Below are 13,044 nucleotides of genomic sequence, written 5' to 3'. Positions count from 1 at the left end.
ATATTCCATAATATGAATGCATCTGGGATGTATCAATTAAATGTTTTCTAAACATGCAGTAAGGTATGTTTGTATTACAAACGACGTTATCCATGTGGGCAGCCAGGAATGTTCCTCCAATTCTACTGCAGTTGAAAGTTCCATAACCGCTCCGCCCCTCCCCCTCCACCCCCCCAAAAAAAACAGGAACACACAAGATAGGAGTACTTTCAGTCAATGCAAATTCAGAACTTCAAAATCCCGAATCCTAACGGCGTTTGCTGTATGATGTATAAAAATCTAAATATACTGGGGGAAAAAAATATTCAAGTTCAAATTAACTGTGTTTGATTAAACAGCGTGATTTTTGTTTACAGTAATAATATATAAATAAATAAATAAATAAATAAACACAAATTGTTCTTCATTGTTGCCGATCCATTGTGTGTGTGTGTGTGTGTGTGTGTATATATATATATATATATATATATATATATATATATACAACCACATCATTATTCAAACGCACTTTGTTTTAATTTAACACGTAGAAGGTATCTGTCTTAACTCAAAGGAACCAGAAAGATTCGTTTAATTAAACGAGAAAAAGGATAGTACATACGCAATATGATTGGTAAAATAAATTCATAAAGGTGTAGAATTGGATATGCGAAAAATTAAGCCATTAGCATACTTTTTAAAGTGAACATATTTGTATTTTAACAATATCGATTAAAACTAATATATTCTTTAACACATTTGAAGCTGATCTCCACTTAAGACCAAGGTCTATGTCCATAAATTTGCTAGTTTTCGTGCACCTGACAAAATAACTTTATGCACTTATAATCTTATAAATAACACAAAGTCGTTCAGGCTGTAAAACCAAACAGAAAACTCAAAATAATATATTAAGAAGACTTCCAAGCTGTGAATAAACTTAGCATATTTTATTAACGTTGTAAGATACTTTATGAAATGTATTTATAAATGTCAATTATTGTAATCATTTGCAAACACACTCGTAGGCCTTAAATTTAAATCTATATCGAAAGAAAACAACAATTCTACACGTACATTATATCCCACTGCTTATAAACAAGTACATTACAAAACACAGAAATGCGATACAACTCGATTTAAATAATAGCAATTTATACAATGTAATATATACATGCCAATACAGCGTACATGTTCTGGCTTAAAAAGCAAAGTATTTAAGATGATCTGGCATTCCTGCGTTGTAATCATTTTAGACATGTTTAATAAACTACACGACAGCTTTGTCCATGCATATCATGTCCATTTTACGTGGTTTGAGAAGAATTCAGCCTTGCACCGCTCTCGGAACGGAAGAGGAGGTGTTGTTATCGTGCAGTTTTCTAATATGCTTCTTCAAATCAAAGTTTCGACAGAAGCCTTTCCCACAGGTTACACAGGTAAACGGCTTCTTATCGTTGTGAGTATGCATATGAAAAGTCAGATTATAAATCTGATGAAAGGCTTTGTTGCAAATTGTACATTTATACTGCTTTTCGCCGCTGTGCGTCAGTTTGTGATTCTTGTAGTTTCCTGAAAAGAAATGACAAGAACGAAAGTTAGTAAAAGGATATTTTTTCCACCCCAAAGGCCAAGAGTTTACAATTAAGTTATTTTAGACAAAGGAGTTCCATCTGCAAGCCTTCGGTAATCAGCGTTTTGCATGTGAGAGTCAAGAACATGTCAAACTTTGTCAAAATCAAGTGCAACAACAGCCCAAACCTGTCAGATTAAAAATTACAAAGAGGTTGGTGTTTTGACCCATAGCGAATTTAAGAATCTTGGAAGTTAGTTAGTGTAAAATGACACATTGTATTTGGTGGGAGCAGATATAGCCTGTCAAATATATTTTTTCAGTTACGAATCAATAGAGCTCCTGTACAACTAAACTAAACTTACAGATAAGTATGATAATTAGTATGTCAATCACAGACATATAAACCATTTTCCTAAATTATATTCCATTTGAAATGCACTAAATAATACAACGTTACAGTGCTTTACTTACATGACAAAAGGAAGTGCGGTGATTACATCAAAAATAACAACTATATCATTGATCTGTATTTAAAACAGGATTTAACTAATAACAAAAACGAAATATGTAGCCACTCTATTGTAATTAATTTGTTTATAATAAACCCGTAACAAAGCTTTTGTTGTTGTTGTTGTTTTAAAGTAATTTTGCATCACACATTACCCTTTTGGTGAAAGCCCTTTCCACAGAATTCGCATACGAATGGTTTGTATCCAGCATGAATCCGTATATGCGTGTTTAATGTTGAGCTTCGATTAAAGGCTTTCCCGCATTGATTACATTTGTGTGGTTTTTCCTAACAAAACAAACAAACAAACATGATGACAATTCAAAAAAAAAAAAATGTGTACATAGATCAATTGAAACAAAATAGCAGTTAAAGTTGCGTAACTATTTGTGTACAATTGTGTTTGTAACTCACCTGTGTGTGAATAATTTTGTGCCTACACAAAGTACTGGCTTGGCGAAACCCTTTCCCACAGACTTTACACACAAACGGCCTGGCTCCTGTGTGTACTGGCATGTGACGTGTTAAATTGTAATGTGCGTTAAACACCTGCAAAAAAGGGATTTTTTTCAATGAAGACAACTGTATTTCGCATTAGTACCGTGTGGGCATTTTAACCGTGAATATGTAGTAGGTTTATACAGTGTTTTATATTTTCCCTCATCGAACAAGTGTTAATTTAAAAATTACAAGATTCATTCATTACCTTGCCACACACTTCGCAAGTGAAATTTTTAGATTTTCCATCAGAAGAGTTGCTTAATTTAGTGTGCGGTTTCACGCCGTTCTTTTCTGATGTCAAACTGTTGTTTTCCTTCACAATCTGGTCTAACTGTCCCGGTAGGTGTTCTTTATGTGGAAACTGAGGTGTAGGAAACGTCTCCGTTGTCAAACTGGCAAGCTTGGCATTCTCCAACAAATGTAATTTCTGGTGCGCTGAAAGCGAAGTTTGTGACTGGGAACTGACAATGGTGGAAGGGAATAAATGTCCGCTTAAAAGATCAGATCGGTGATATGAGGAGTCCAAATAGTTAAAATAATATAGAGATCCGTTGGCTGGCATTGTTACTGTTTGGTGAATTACTTGAGGCTTGATAACCCTGCTGCTTGGCAATAGTGAATGCACAAAACCTGAGTCGGTTTTACAACACACGCCACAGCTCGATTTGCACATTGCGGCTGAACTGCAAACCGTTCCCCTAAAGTTTGCTTTCCAGAATTCGGAATAGTTCATCAGCGTCTTGGTTTGAAAGTCGTAGCTTAAAGGTTGGACGGGAATCATGCAGGGTATAGGTGAGCAAAGACTGACTATCTTCTTTCCATCTGAATTCCCCAGACCATGTCTTTCTTCCAAGGAACTGTTTGTATCGGAAGTCTTTGACATAATTCGTTCGATAGAGAAGGCCAGCGCCTTTGGGGTGGCGGAAGCTCCATTCCTGGGCTCGCGCCTTGGACAGGGCATCACTGTTTCCAAAGGAAGAGAACTCGCCATCCTTGCAGAACTTGATGTGAGCAGCAGCCTACTAGCCACCCAGTCTTCCTTTCCTGCATTTCAGAAAAGCCAGGACACACATCAGTTTAATAAGCACCTTGCTTTTACAATGTCACCCATTTACATTCAAATGAACATCCCCTGAACAATGGCACCCAGGGGTACCAGATTAATGCTCATTAACTAGTACACACAAAATTAACAGGACATTGCAGAACTTGTTAGTAAAACCCCTCTACATTCATATTCATCATTTCTGAATCTTAAAATCTGATTGCAAACTTGGCAGAAGAATCAACATTATAGAAGTTTACCTTTTTCTCAAGCGAAGAGACAGATGTATCTAAGTATTGCTGTGTGGTTACACTGTCACATTTTGATCGCGTGCATCCTCATCAGCGAGAGATCACTGTCTCCTACATTTAGCTGACATCACATTCAGTGACTTGTATCAGGATGACAAGAAAATGCCACCACCAGCCTTGTTTCAGCTCCCACCACCCATTAGACAGACCCACGGGGGCATTACACATAATTACTACAGAGTACTAGTTATTTTATACACTGCAAGTCTTTTTTTCAATAATACTAGTATATATTATCATTTTTAATATGCCAACAAATAAGCAAACAACTATTTGTTTAATTTAATTTCGGGACTACCCACATTAAATGATTATACAGTGGACTCTACTAAAACATATATCTTAATAATGTTGTTTTACAAATTGAACAGCAATATGTAATATGCCTACAATGCTTTCTATTATTATTATTATTATTATTATTATTATTATTATTATTATTATTATTATTATTAGGCCTATAGTTATAAGTTATGCTTGTTATTTGCTATTTTTCTTTGTATTTAACGCCTAGGTTTGAACAATCTGGTTTTATTTATTTATGTTTATACTTCCATCATTTTGAAAATATGTTATATATATATATATATATATATATATATATATATATATATATATATTAGTGTTGAATATAATGTTTACTTTATCTGAATAGTCGACTACGTTTTTATAGTTAAATACGATGCGCACTAGAATATTAGAAAATAAAAATAATAAAGTTATTCTTAACACTTATGTTAACATTCCGATAAATAAATAAATAAATACATATTGCTTTGTTATTAACGTATTTATATTTTACATATTTTATTGCAAAGGTACTCCTAAAAACCAAAAACCATATACAGATTTTTAAATCTCGTTAACAGCCTCGAGTCCTCGTCGCCTTGCTGGCTCTAATATCATTGCAAGCCCTAATCCGTGGGGGTGAAAATAGCTTTTCCATCCTGGTTTATACTTACTATTTGTATAATTGAGAAGGTCCAGTTTCCACCTGTTTAAGGAGCAGATTGCTGGAGCAGAGCCTCCCTCAGATCCTATTAAACGTTTTTCCTCCTTCACCTATTCAGAAGAACCAATTTTCCAGAGCGATTCATGGAGCTGAGCTCTGAAAAAAAGCAGCTCTTTCACTTTTAGCCACCAAAGCACTGCGTGGAACCCGGTTTTGTGTTTTTCTAAAATAAAGAGACGGATTAAAAAGGAAAAGAAAAGACTTAGCCTGGCCAGAGGTAAACCAAGCAATGAAAAGAGTTCTTTTTTTTTTTTTTTAAGAGGACATAAAAGTTTGTAAGAATCCAGAGTTTTGTGGGCTTGCAACAATGACCATTTGCCCTCTTCTCTTTGTTCATTTAGGGCCGTTTGAATTCGTTTGTTTGCAGACGATTTCACCTGAGAACCACAACAAATTATTGCCACTAAATCTTCTAAAATAACTATCTAATGATATTCACTACAATTCAACCAACATGATCGTAACTTTATACTGAATAGGTTTTGACTCAGTAAAATTGAGAACGGTGTGGTGTGTGGAGGCTATATTTCTGTTGCGTTCTGTGGGAACTACATTTTCTTTTATAAATGCATTAAATGTAAAATAACGAGCTGGGGTAAACTAACAGACCAGTGTAATACACCAGTTCAATATCTCAACAAAAACCAGTATCCTCTCTCTATTAGGTTGCCTTTTGAGCAAGAAGGTTAACAAACACCCCTTGCAAGTGTTTGAAATTAGAAAATGGATCAATGCACCGGCAAAATTGTTTAAGTTATATACCAGTCTAAACGGTCGATACACACACACACACACACACACACACACACACACACACACACACACACACACACACACACACACTCAGAATAGTAAAGGGATACACCTTTATTCGTTTTAAGCTGTTTTCATTTCCTTTCCCATTCACTTTGTACTAATTTGAGGGGCGGGGTTGTTTGCAATGCATTAGAATTGTAAATTCCTAGAAGAACAATATACTACAAGCAGCAAAATGACCACAACAAAGATTCATACAACCAAAATATTAAGAATGAAAGATATGCAACACATTTTAAGACCTCTTAGTCTTTATTTGAATATACTTTACAAACAAACAAAAAAATATTAGTGTATTTAAACGCTAAAATCTTTTTTTTTTTTTTAATTCTTTTAAGCATTTAGTTTACAAACTTCCTGTTTTCATTACTTTTCTCTCATGTTATTGTGATGTTGTTATTTAATTTAATGGAACAAATAACTTAGACATATGATCCTAAATACATTTCTGGAGATTGGCAGACACGTCACATTGTTTAAATAGGAAAAGTAAGTCAGTGTTGATTGGTATGAAAAAATGTGTTAACTTTTAACTTAAAAGCTCTTGTTATCCACCTGCATCTTGCGCAAAGGAAAGGATTTACCATGTTCCACGAATGCCACTCATAATATTTTAATTAACCGACTCTAATTTCAGTTTATTTAGGGACAATTACCAGGCTCACCCACACAATAAACACTGAACCTATTGCGATACACGTCGACATATAGAACTAGGTATTAACACGTCCAGTAATGAACTCTATCGTAACAATAAGATACATGCTCACAAAACCCGTCTGGCTCAGGAAAGGATGACATACCTGTAAACATGAATGTGAGTCTTACTGAAAGCTGCAGCGTTCAACCTGTATTTATTAAGATTAGCACCTTAAACACTGTGTATTAACTGTAATATATCAAACTGGTTGTTAGTGTTGTCACATGTAAATGGAACAAGTCATGCACAATCGTTTTAGATTTACACTTGTCAGTCATTTATTTATAAATAAACATGTTTTTTTAGGTTGTTTGGACTGTCTGTTGCACTACAATACAGGACAATTCCACAGTGAAAATGTCAATTTTATTGAGGAATGTGAATCGTCGACAAGAAGAAATCTTGTTAATTGAACTGTCACAACACAAATTAGTTTTGAGCAAATATAATTTCACTTTCATATAGCATACGAGAACAAGCAGGCGATCTGATGTTTTAGGCAATATGTTTAGACAATTTACATCTGTTAATGTCTCAGGGTTTCTCAAGAAACAAACAGACCACATGCATTTCATGTTCTATAGTTAAAATGTTTAAGAATGACTTGTTACTCAGTTTTTGATATCCTGACTTTTGGAATGTTTTTAAAAACACAAATGTAGATTGCCGTTCTATATAATCTTTTGTTACACGGCCTCTGAAACAATAGAATACTGGTCTAAACAGCTGTGGAATGTTAAGATCAATTTCTCCACAGCTGCCTACCTGATGCAACCTTTGAGAAACTTGTGGTACATTCCGTTCTCAAATGTGGTTGAGAGACACAGCACCACTGATAAACAATCACAAAATGGTTCACTAATAATATATGTAATAGATGGGCTTCAGTGAGTTACAGGAAAATAATTCCATCTAGGGTTTCTGTGACGTCATACATTACGAGACCGAAGGTCGAGTAATTTATAAACTGTCACAGAAACTCGAGATGGGAATTAATTTCCAGTAACTCACTGAAGAGGCCCATCTATTATTTTTTATAATACATGGATACCCTTGTGATGCTAATATTAAAGAAGACGAGGTTCAGCCGTACAGTTAGGTTTTTTTTTAAAACGTAGTGTTTCAGTTCTGTACAGACGTTCTGTGTCGTTATCCGTTAGTGCTTCAGCTTTATTTGGATGATTGCCTTTACCTTGTTTTAATTTCCCGTTCCTCTCCAGTTTCTCTGAGATATGAATGTACCACCTATATATATATATATATATATATATATATATATATATATATATATATATATATATATATATATATATTAACGTATTCTCATTTTGTTGATCATTAATGAACATTTCTGTACAATGGGTGTTGTCGAGTGATTGAAAACGAGACATTTTGTGTTTGAATTGAAAGTGATGGTCTCAAGGAGCTGAATGGGTCAAAGTTCAAGTACATTTTCCTCTAGAGGAATTATCACTTTTTGATATCACTACTGTGGTATTATGCCTTTTTTTCCCCCTGAATGGCTCAGGATGCAAATATAGCCTTCATCCATGTATTATATATTTAGACTTCCTATTTAGACAAATAAGGTCAGTATATAAGATGGAGTCACAAACACACATACTGTAGATCTTCTGTGCTTGCATGTAAACCATGCAGGTAGGAACAGTTACCGTTTACTGTCTCTGTAGTACCAGAAGTGATTAGGGAACCCAAGTATTTGAAGATGTCTGCTTGTTCTCCTTGCAGGCAAATTGTCTTGACACTGTGGTGGAGTTAAGCACACAGAGTACAAAGCAATGCAGTCTTCTGTCGAAGGTTTTAGTTGAAAATGTATAGAACTAGGTAAATTCAGGAAAGTGAGCAACAATAAATTCTTGTCTAATTTCAAGGGATAACGGGAGGCACTTTCTTCATATCTAGGGTAATTATGAAGAAAGCAAAACAGTAGAAGATAACACAATATAAACAGACATGCATCATAATAAATAATAATACAAAAAACCCCCAAAACATTTAATGTCTTTTTTAATTACTTGCAAATACTGTTTTGTGTGTTACCCCACGTTTCAGAGGCAAAGTAACGACAAGTGTAGTTACATACATACAAGTATTAGGGTATTACAGAAGACATTTCTAAAAAAGAATCAGATTTCAGAATATTGTATTTAGATTAACTGTTCAAACTAGAAGTCATGTAAACACAGAAAAGTGCCGTTTAGCCATTTAATTTAGCGCCCATCTTATGATCGTTCCTGATTATAGGCGTAAAATATTGGCGCATTTCTAGAGTTTCTGAGCTTGTTGGTGGTACATAAAAATAATGTATAATGGGCTTAGGAGTGATGATATTAACGCAGAAACAGTCAATATCAAAGCATATATAGACAGCATCGACACCCCTCACTCACTCAGGATGTGTAAATGAAGTTTCTTTTCAGCGCAGTTTCTCAAATAACATTTTCACATATAAGGGTTTTTTTTCTTTGCAAAATTGTGAACATTGAATACTAGGATAACACTAGCCTATTTTGGTGTTTAGTTTCCAAAAGATCCCACAGTTTTCACTTCAGCAATCTTGCGTTCTGAAACATTAGCAACACTTCCAACTTCTAATATCTGGCACGTTATAGATAAGAAGTGAAGTACAAGATTTTGCAGCAAGATAATATCACAACTATTTCCCAGTGGTCTCACTTTAACACTTTCTTCCACTGAGACTGCAATATAATTTGTAAGTGACTGTGTCACTATACTAATATAATGCACTGGGACTTCTAAATGGTCTGTATATTATTGAATATCCATGCTTGAAGAATAGAAACATGTAGTCCTATGGACCAGAACTGAAGCTATTATGAAACCTTAGATTTTTTGCACACATGGTTTATTCTATTAGTTCTTTATGTTGACAGGCATGCAAATTCAGCTTAGTTTCTATGATATCTATTTATTGCAGCCATGACAGAGTAGCAGGTTCAATTTCCTCATGTAATTTATGTAAAAGCAAATTGGTAGACATCATTTTAAATTATCTAATGCAACAGATTTCCAAAAACATGTTAGAGTGTATTTGAATTCATTAGATAAATCTGTTCTACACATTCTCTCACGCAGATTTAGTGTTACTTATTTCAATATAAAACACAGCACACAGAGCTGTTTAGGTGCAACCGTAATACACAATGCTATAATAAAGTATAATAAACAATGCTATGAAGGTGTGCTTCACTATATTCTATATTATATGGTATTTTAGATTAGTACATCTTAATATGACTCGTGTAGTGCCATATTCTCACAGAGAAATAATCTAACTAGAAATGGCTAACTTTCCATTTCAGCATCCCCTTGGGTCATTGTGGCAAAGTGCCCCGCCCCTGTGTGCATTTGTGTGTTTTGTGTATGTATGCGTGCGTATGTTAATGTTGGTGTATAGTCATTGGTACACGGGATATAAACGGGTCTGTGTTTCACGTATATTTAAAGTGTAGATTTGTATTTAGGCACGAGGAGAGCACAAATCACTTCACGTGCTGGTTAAATGTAATATGTGAGCACGGGGTTGCACAGAATTAATTCACGTGCTGGGATTCAAGTGAATGATTAATTAGTAATTGAATCCCAGCACAACAGTATATATAGATGCACATTTTCACTCGGTCGTGGTTAGGTGTTCAGAGAGTGGAGAACGGGAGAGAGAGAGGAGAGTTAAATCGTTAAGTATAAATATAATAAGTGTATTCTCACCGTGTTTGTTCGTCTCCGTTTCACCTGTGTGTTAGTGTCTAGTCGTTTTGTCTGTCTGTTTATTTTGGCGTCAAGTGCCGTGTCCTGTTTTTGTACTGTTAAACCTTTTTATTTTGTTAATAAACGCTGAGTGCAGCCATTGCACTCAGCTCATCATCACAACCACTGTCTTTGTTTGAATTACTTCCTGCTTCTGGTCTGACACCACCCACTCTGGCCGTCTTTGTGACAGTCATCCACAAGCATGAAAACACCATGTTTAGGACCATTTAGATGCCCTATATCTTCTATACTACACCTAGGGCCGAGCCTCCAGCATTAACAAATTCTGGCTAGAATATTGCCAAGCAACTAGGATTTTGCAGGAAGCCACACAGCTTGTTTGTTGAGATGCTGTGTGTGTGATTAGTGAGTTTCCAAACCACATTTCACAAGCTGCTATGCACACATAGCTATGCCAGCTATGCTTACCTAAGTTGTTGTGCCATTTTCTGGTTTGCATATTGATAGCCCGCAATGATATTGCAACAGCATCTAGTGAAGAATAACGTAGTTAAATGTAGAACATGGTTTTCCAGATTCTGCATGGCCTCAGCCCGCTATTGCCCTTAAATTCACTTTGTGCACATTTTACAACTCCCGGCATACACATGATGTAGTTTGAGGATTGCCGAATGGAAACTCTCTATTAGCAGATTAACAGTTTGGGTGTGTGGAAGTAGGAGGATGCTATAACCAAGAAAAAAAAACTAAAGACATTGATATTCTCAATAACTCCTGTTAGGTTTTTCATTTTCTTCTTGTTGTATTTCATACATCATTATTCACCATAGATCCTGGGGAAATCTTAACAACAATGTTTCATGATTATCACATTAATTAAAGCTACCAAAACTTGAAATAACTCCTTGGTCTGTGAATAGGGACCACAGTTTCAACAGTAACAAGGATGAGCTGTGATGCTCAGGAAGCACAATACAATCCCCCAAACTTTCTTAGTTCACAGATTGCTTCTTTAAACTGTTCTTAAATTATCGTGCATCGAAGAGTGGTTTGAACCCACACCCTTAAAGACAGCACCAATAGGGACACTTCATGTCAGAAAGTGTTCTCTCCTTCTCGGTGTGCAATTCACCATTTCACCTCATGGTTTGAGATTTGTTTAAATGCACACTTGAAAGAACAGTAATCATCAGCAGTGTGGAGTAGTGGTTAGGGCTCTGGACTCTTGACCAGAGGGTTGTGGGTTCAATCCCCAGTGGGGACACTGCTGCTGTACCCTTGAGCAAGGTACTTTACCTAGATTGCTCCAGTAAAAACCCAACTGTATAAATGGGTAATTGTATGTAAAAATAATGTGATATCTTGTAACAATTGTAAGTCGCCCTGGATAAGGGCGTCCGCTAAGAAATAAATAAATAAATAATTGTAAAGTATAGAATTCACAATGCTCTGAAAGGCATTTTTGTCTTACAATGTTAAGTGTCTAAGGAGTCATTGAAGCATGGATTAATCTTAGTCTATCATATCAATAGTAATAATATTTCTTATTATAGTGGTTTAGAGATATGGAAAAATGTGTTTCGAATTGTCGTTATGGAGAGTACACGTAATGTATAGTTGATGTCTGTTCTGATTCCTTGGTGATGGTTTGGTAGAGCTAATTATAATATTCATAAGGCTGCAAAACATCTCCTTAAGAAATGTTTGGATAGGCCTCCTGATACATGCTAATTCATGCATTTACATCGTTCAGCAATAATTTGCAGGGACTTTATGTCAAAAGAATACTGCATTCATATTGTGCCTCTTTTGTATTCTGCTGTGCAATATATCAAATATTTCCACATTGTATCCTTCTTCCCTTTCAGTATTTATTTTCGATGTATTTGTGTGAGTGTGTGTGTGTGTGTGTGTGTGTGTGTGTGTGAACATGTGTGGTAGTATAGAGAAAATGCCACAAGTCTTTTCTGTCTCATCCTCTGTTAGCTCCACTTTTGGGCCCGGTGCTATTAACTGTGGGAAGGAACTGAAGATCAATGCCAGGGATCTGTGTTTCTACCTAAGCTCTATTTTAAGTACATGGTGATATATAACAGCGAATGGTCATTATCACAAGGCTAGGTGTACATGTACAGAATAGTGGCACAAGTCACTGAAATATATATATTGTAGTTACTATATGGGCAATGCATAAAATATGTTGTTATGTTTTATACTGCAAGTCGTTTCTTTTGTTTAAGTTAAAAAACTGTTTGTTTTAGATGATCACAGATGGTGCTTCTCTTAGCATTATAGAGCTGGGATCAAGGACTGATTACAGTCCAGCTTAATTTAAGCTTAACAACAACTTGCTAGGAAATAATGCAGACTGTTGAAACACTGTATTGGGTTAAAGGGCAAGTCTCATTCAGATTGTATTGAGCTTACCTGACTTGTGCTCCCTATGTATCCCCTCTATGTACTTTTAGTTCTATCTTGGTATGCCCCTCTATATTACAGTTTGTGTGTGTCCCAAATGAGTCCTGGTTCACTGCCATGGAAAAGAGTCTCTTCCTCCTTCTTCCCAGTATCCAGCTGAAAATAATGTTGCAGTCTGGTTGAGAGGTCACCTCTTAATGCATGCGTTACATATTCAGTACCCTAAACCATGAATGACCACCAGATTTGAGAGAGAGTACTAAACAAGATTAAACAAATCGGTCTGAACTCTCAGTGTCTCTATTGCTGTGAGATGTGAAAATAGTGGCCCGGTCCTTTGGGTGTAATGACCTTTTGAAAAGCACTGGAGTCCCACACATTTGCTGCAAAACAGGTTTTTGCTTTCCTATGTGTTTTTTTTTTTT

At 35.6% G+C, this 13,044-nt stretch overlaps 1 protein-coding gene across 2 annotated transcripts; it reads right to left on the bottom strand.

Moving 5' to 3' along the window:
- Positions 1-914: 914 nt before the first annotated feature.
- Positions 915-5,639, bottom strand: LOC117413643 (fez family zinc finger protein 2-like). 2 transcript variants are annotated; one of them, XM_058999702.1, is made up of 5 exons: positions 4,883-5,639; positions 2,770-3,608; positions 2,478-2,612; positions 2,219-2,351; positions 915-1,551 (listed from the first exon to the last, which is right to left on the bottom strand). In XM_058999702.1, the coding sequence occupies exons 2-5, from the start codon at positions 3,553-3,555 to the stop codon at positions 1,307-1,309; spliced, it is 1,299 nt and encodes a 432-aa protein (XP_058855685.1). In that variant the 5' UTR covers positions 3,556-3,608; positions 4,883-5,639; the 3' UTR covers positions 915-1,306. The 2 variants fall into 2 exon arrangements, with proteins under 2 accessions (XP_058855685.1, XP_058855684.1); XM_058999701.1 differs by lacking the exon at positions 4,883-5,639 and adding an exon at positions 3,870-4,020.
- Positions 5,640-13,044: the final 7,405 nt, after the last annotated feature.

Source organism: Acipenser ruthenus, chromosome 25 (assembly GCF_902713425.1).
Source record: "Acipenser ruthenus chromosome 25, fAciRut3.2 maternal haplotype, whole genome shotgun sequence".
Taxonomy (NCBI): domain Eukaryota; kingdom Metazoa; phylum Chordata; class Actinopteri; order Acipenseriformes; family Acipenseridae; genus Acipenser; species Acipenser ruthenus.
The sequence above is the reverse complement of the archived record's forward strand: the minus strand, read 5'-3'. Positions and strand labels throughout refer to the sequence as shown.

What these genes read in the sequence shown, in the direction of transcription:
- LOC117413643 (XM_058999702.1), bottom strand. Translation starts at nt 3,555, where the DNA reads ATGGCGAGTTCTCTTCCTTTGGAAACAGTGATGCCCTGTCCAAGGCGC. An exon ending in ACAAAATTATTCACACACAG is followed by an intron (nt 2,352 to 2,477) that starts GTGAGTTACAAA and finishes TTGTTTTGTTAG; the next exon opens with GAAAAACCACACAAATGTAA. An exon ending in AAAGGGCTTTCACCAAAAGG is followed by an intron (nt 1,552 to 2,218) that starts GTAATGTGTGAT and finishes ATTTCTTTTCAG; the next exon opens with GAAACTACAAGAATCACAAA.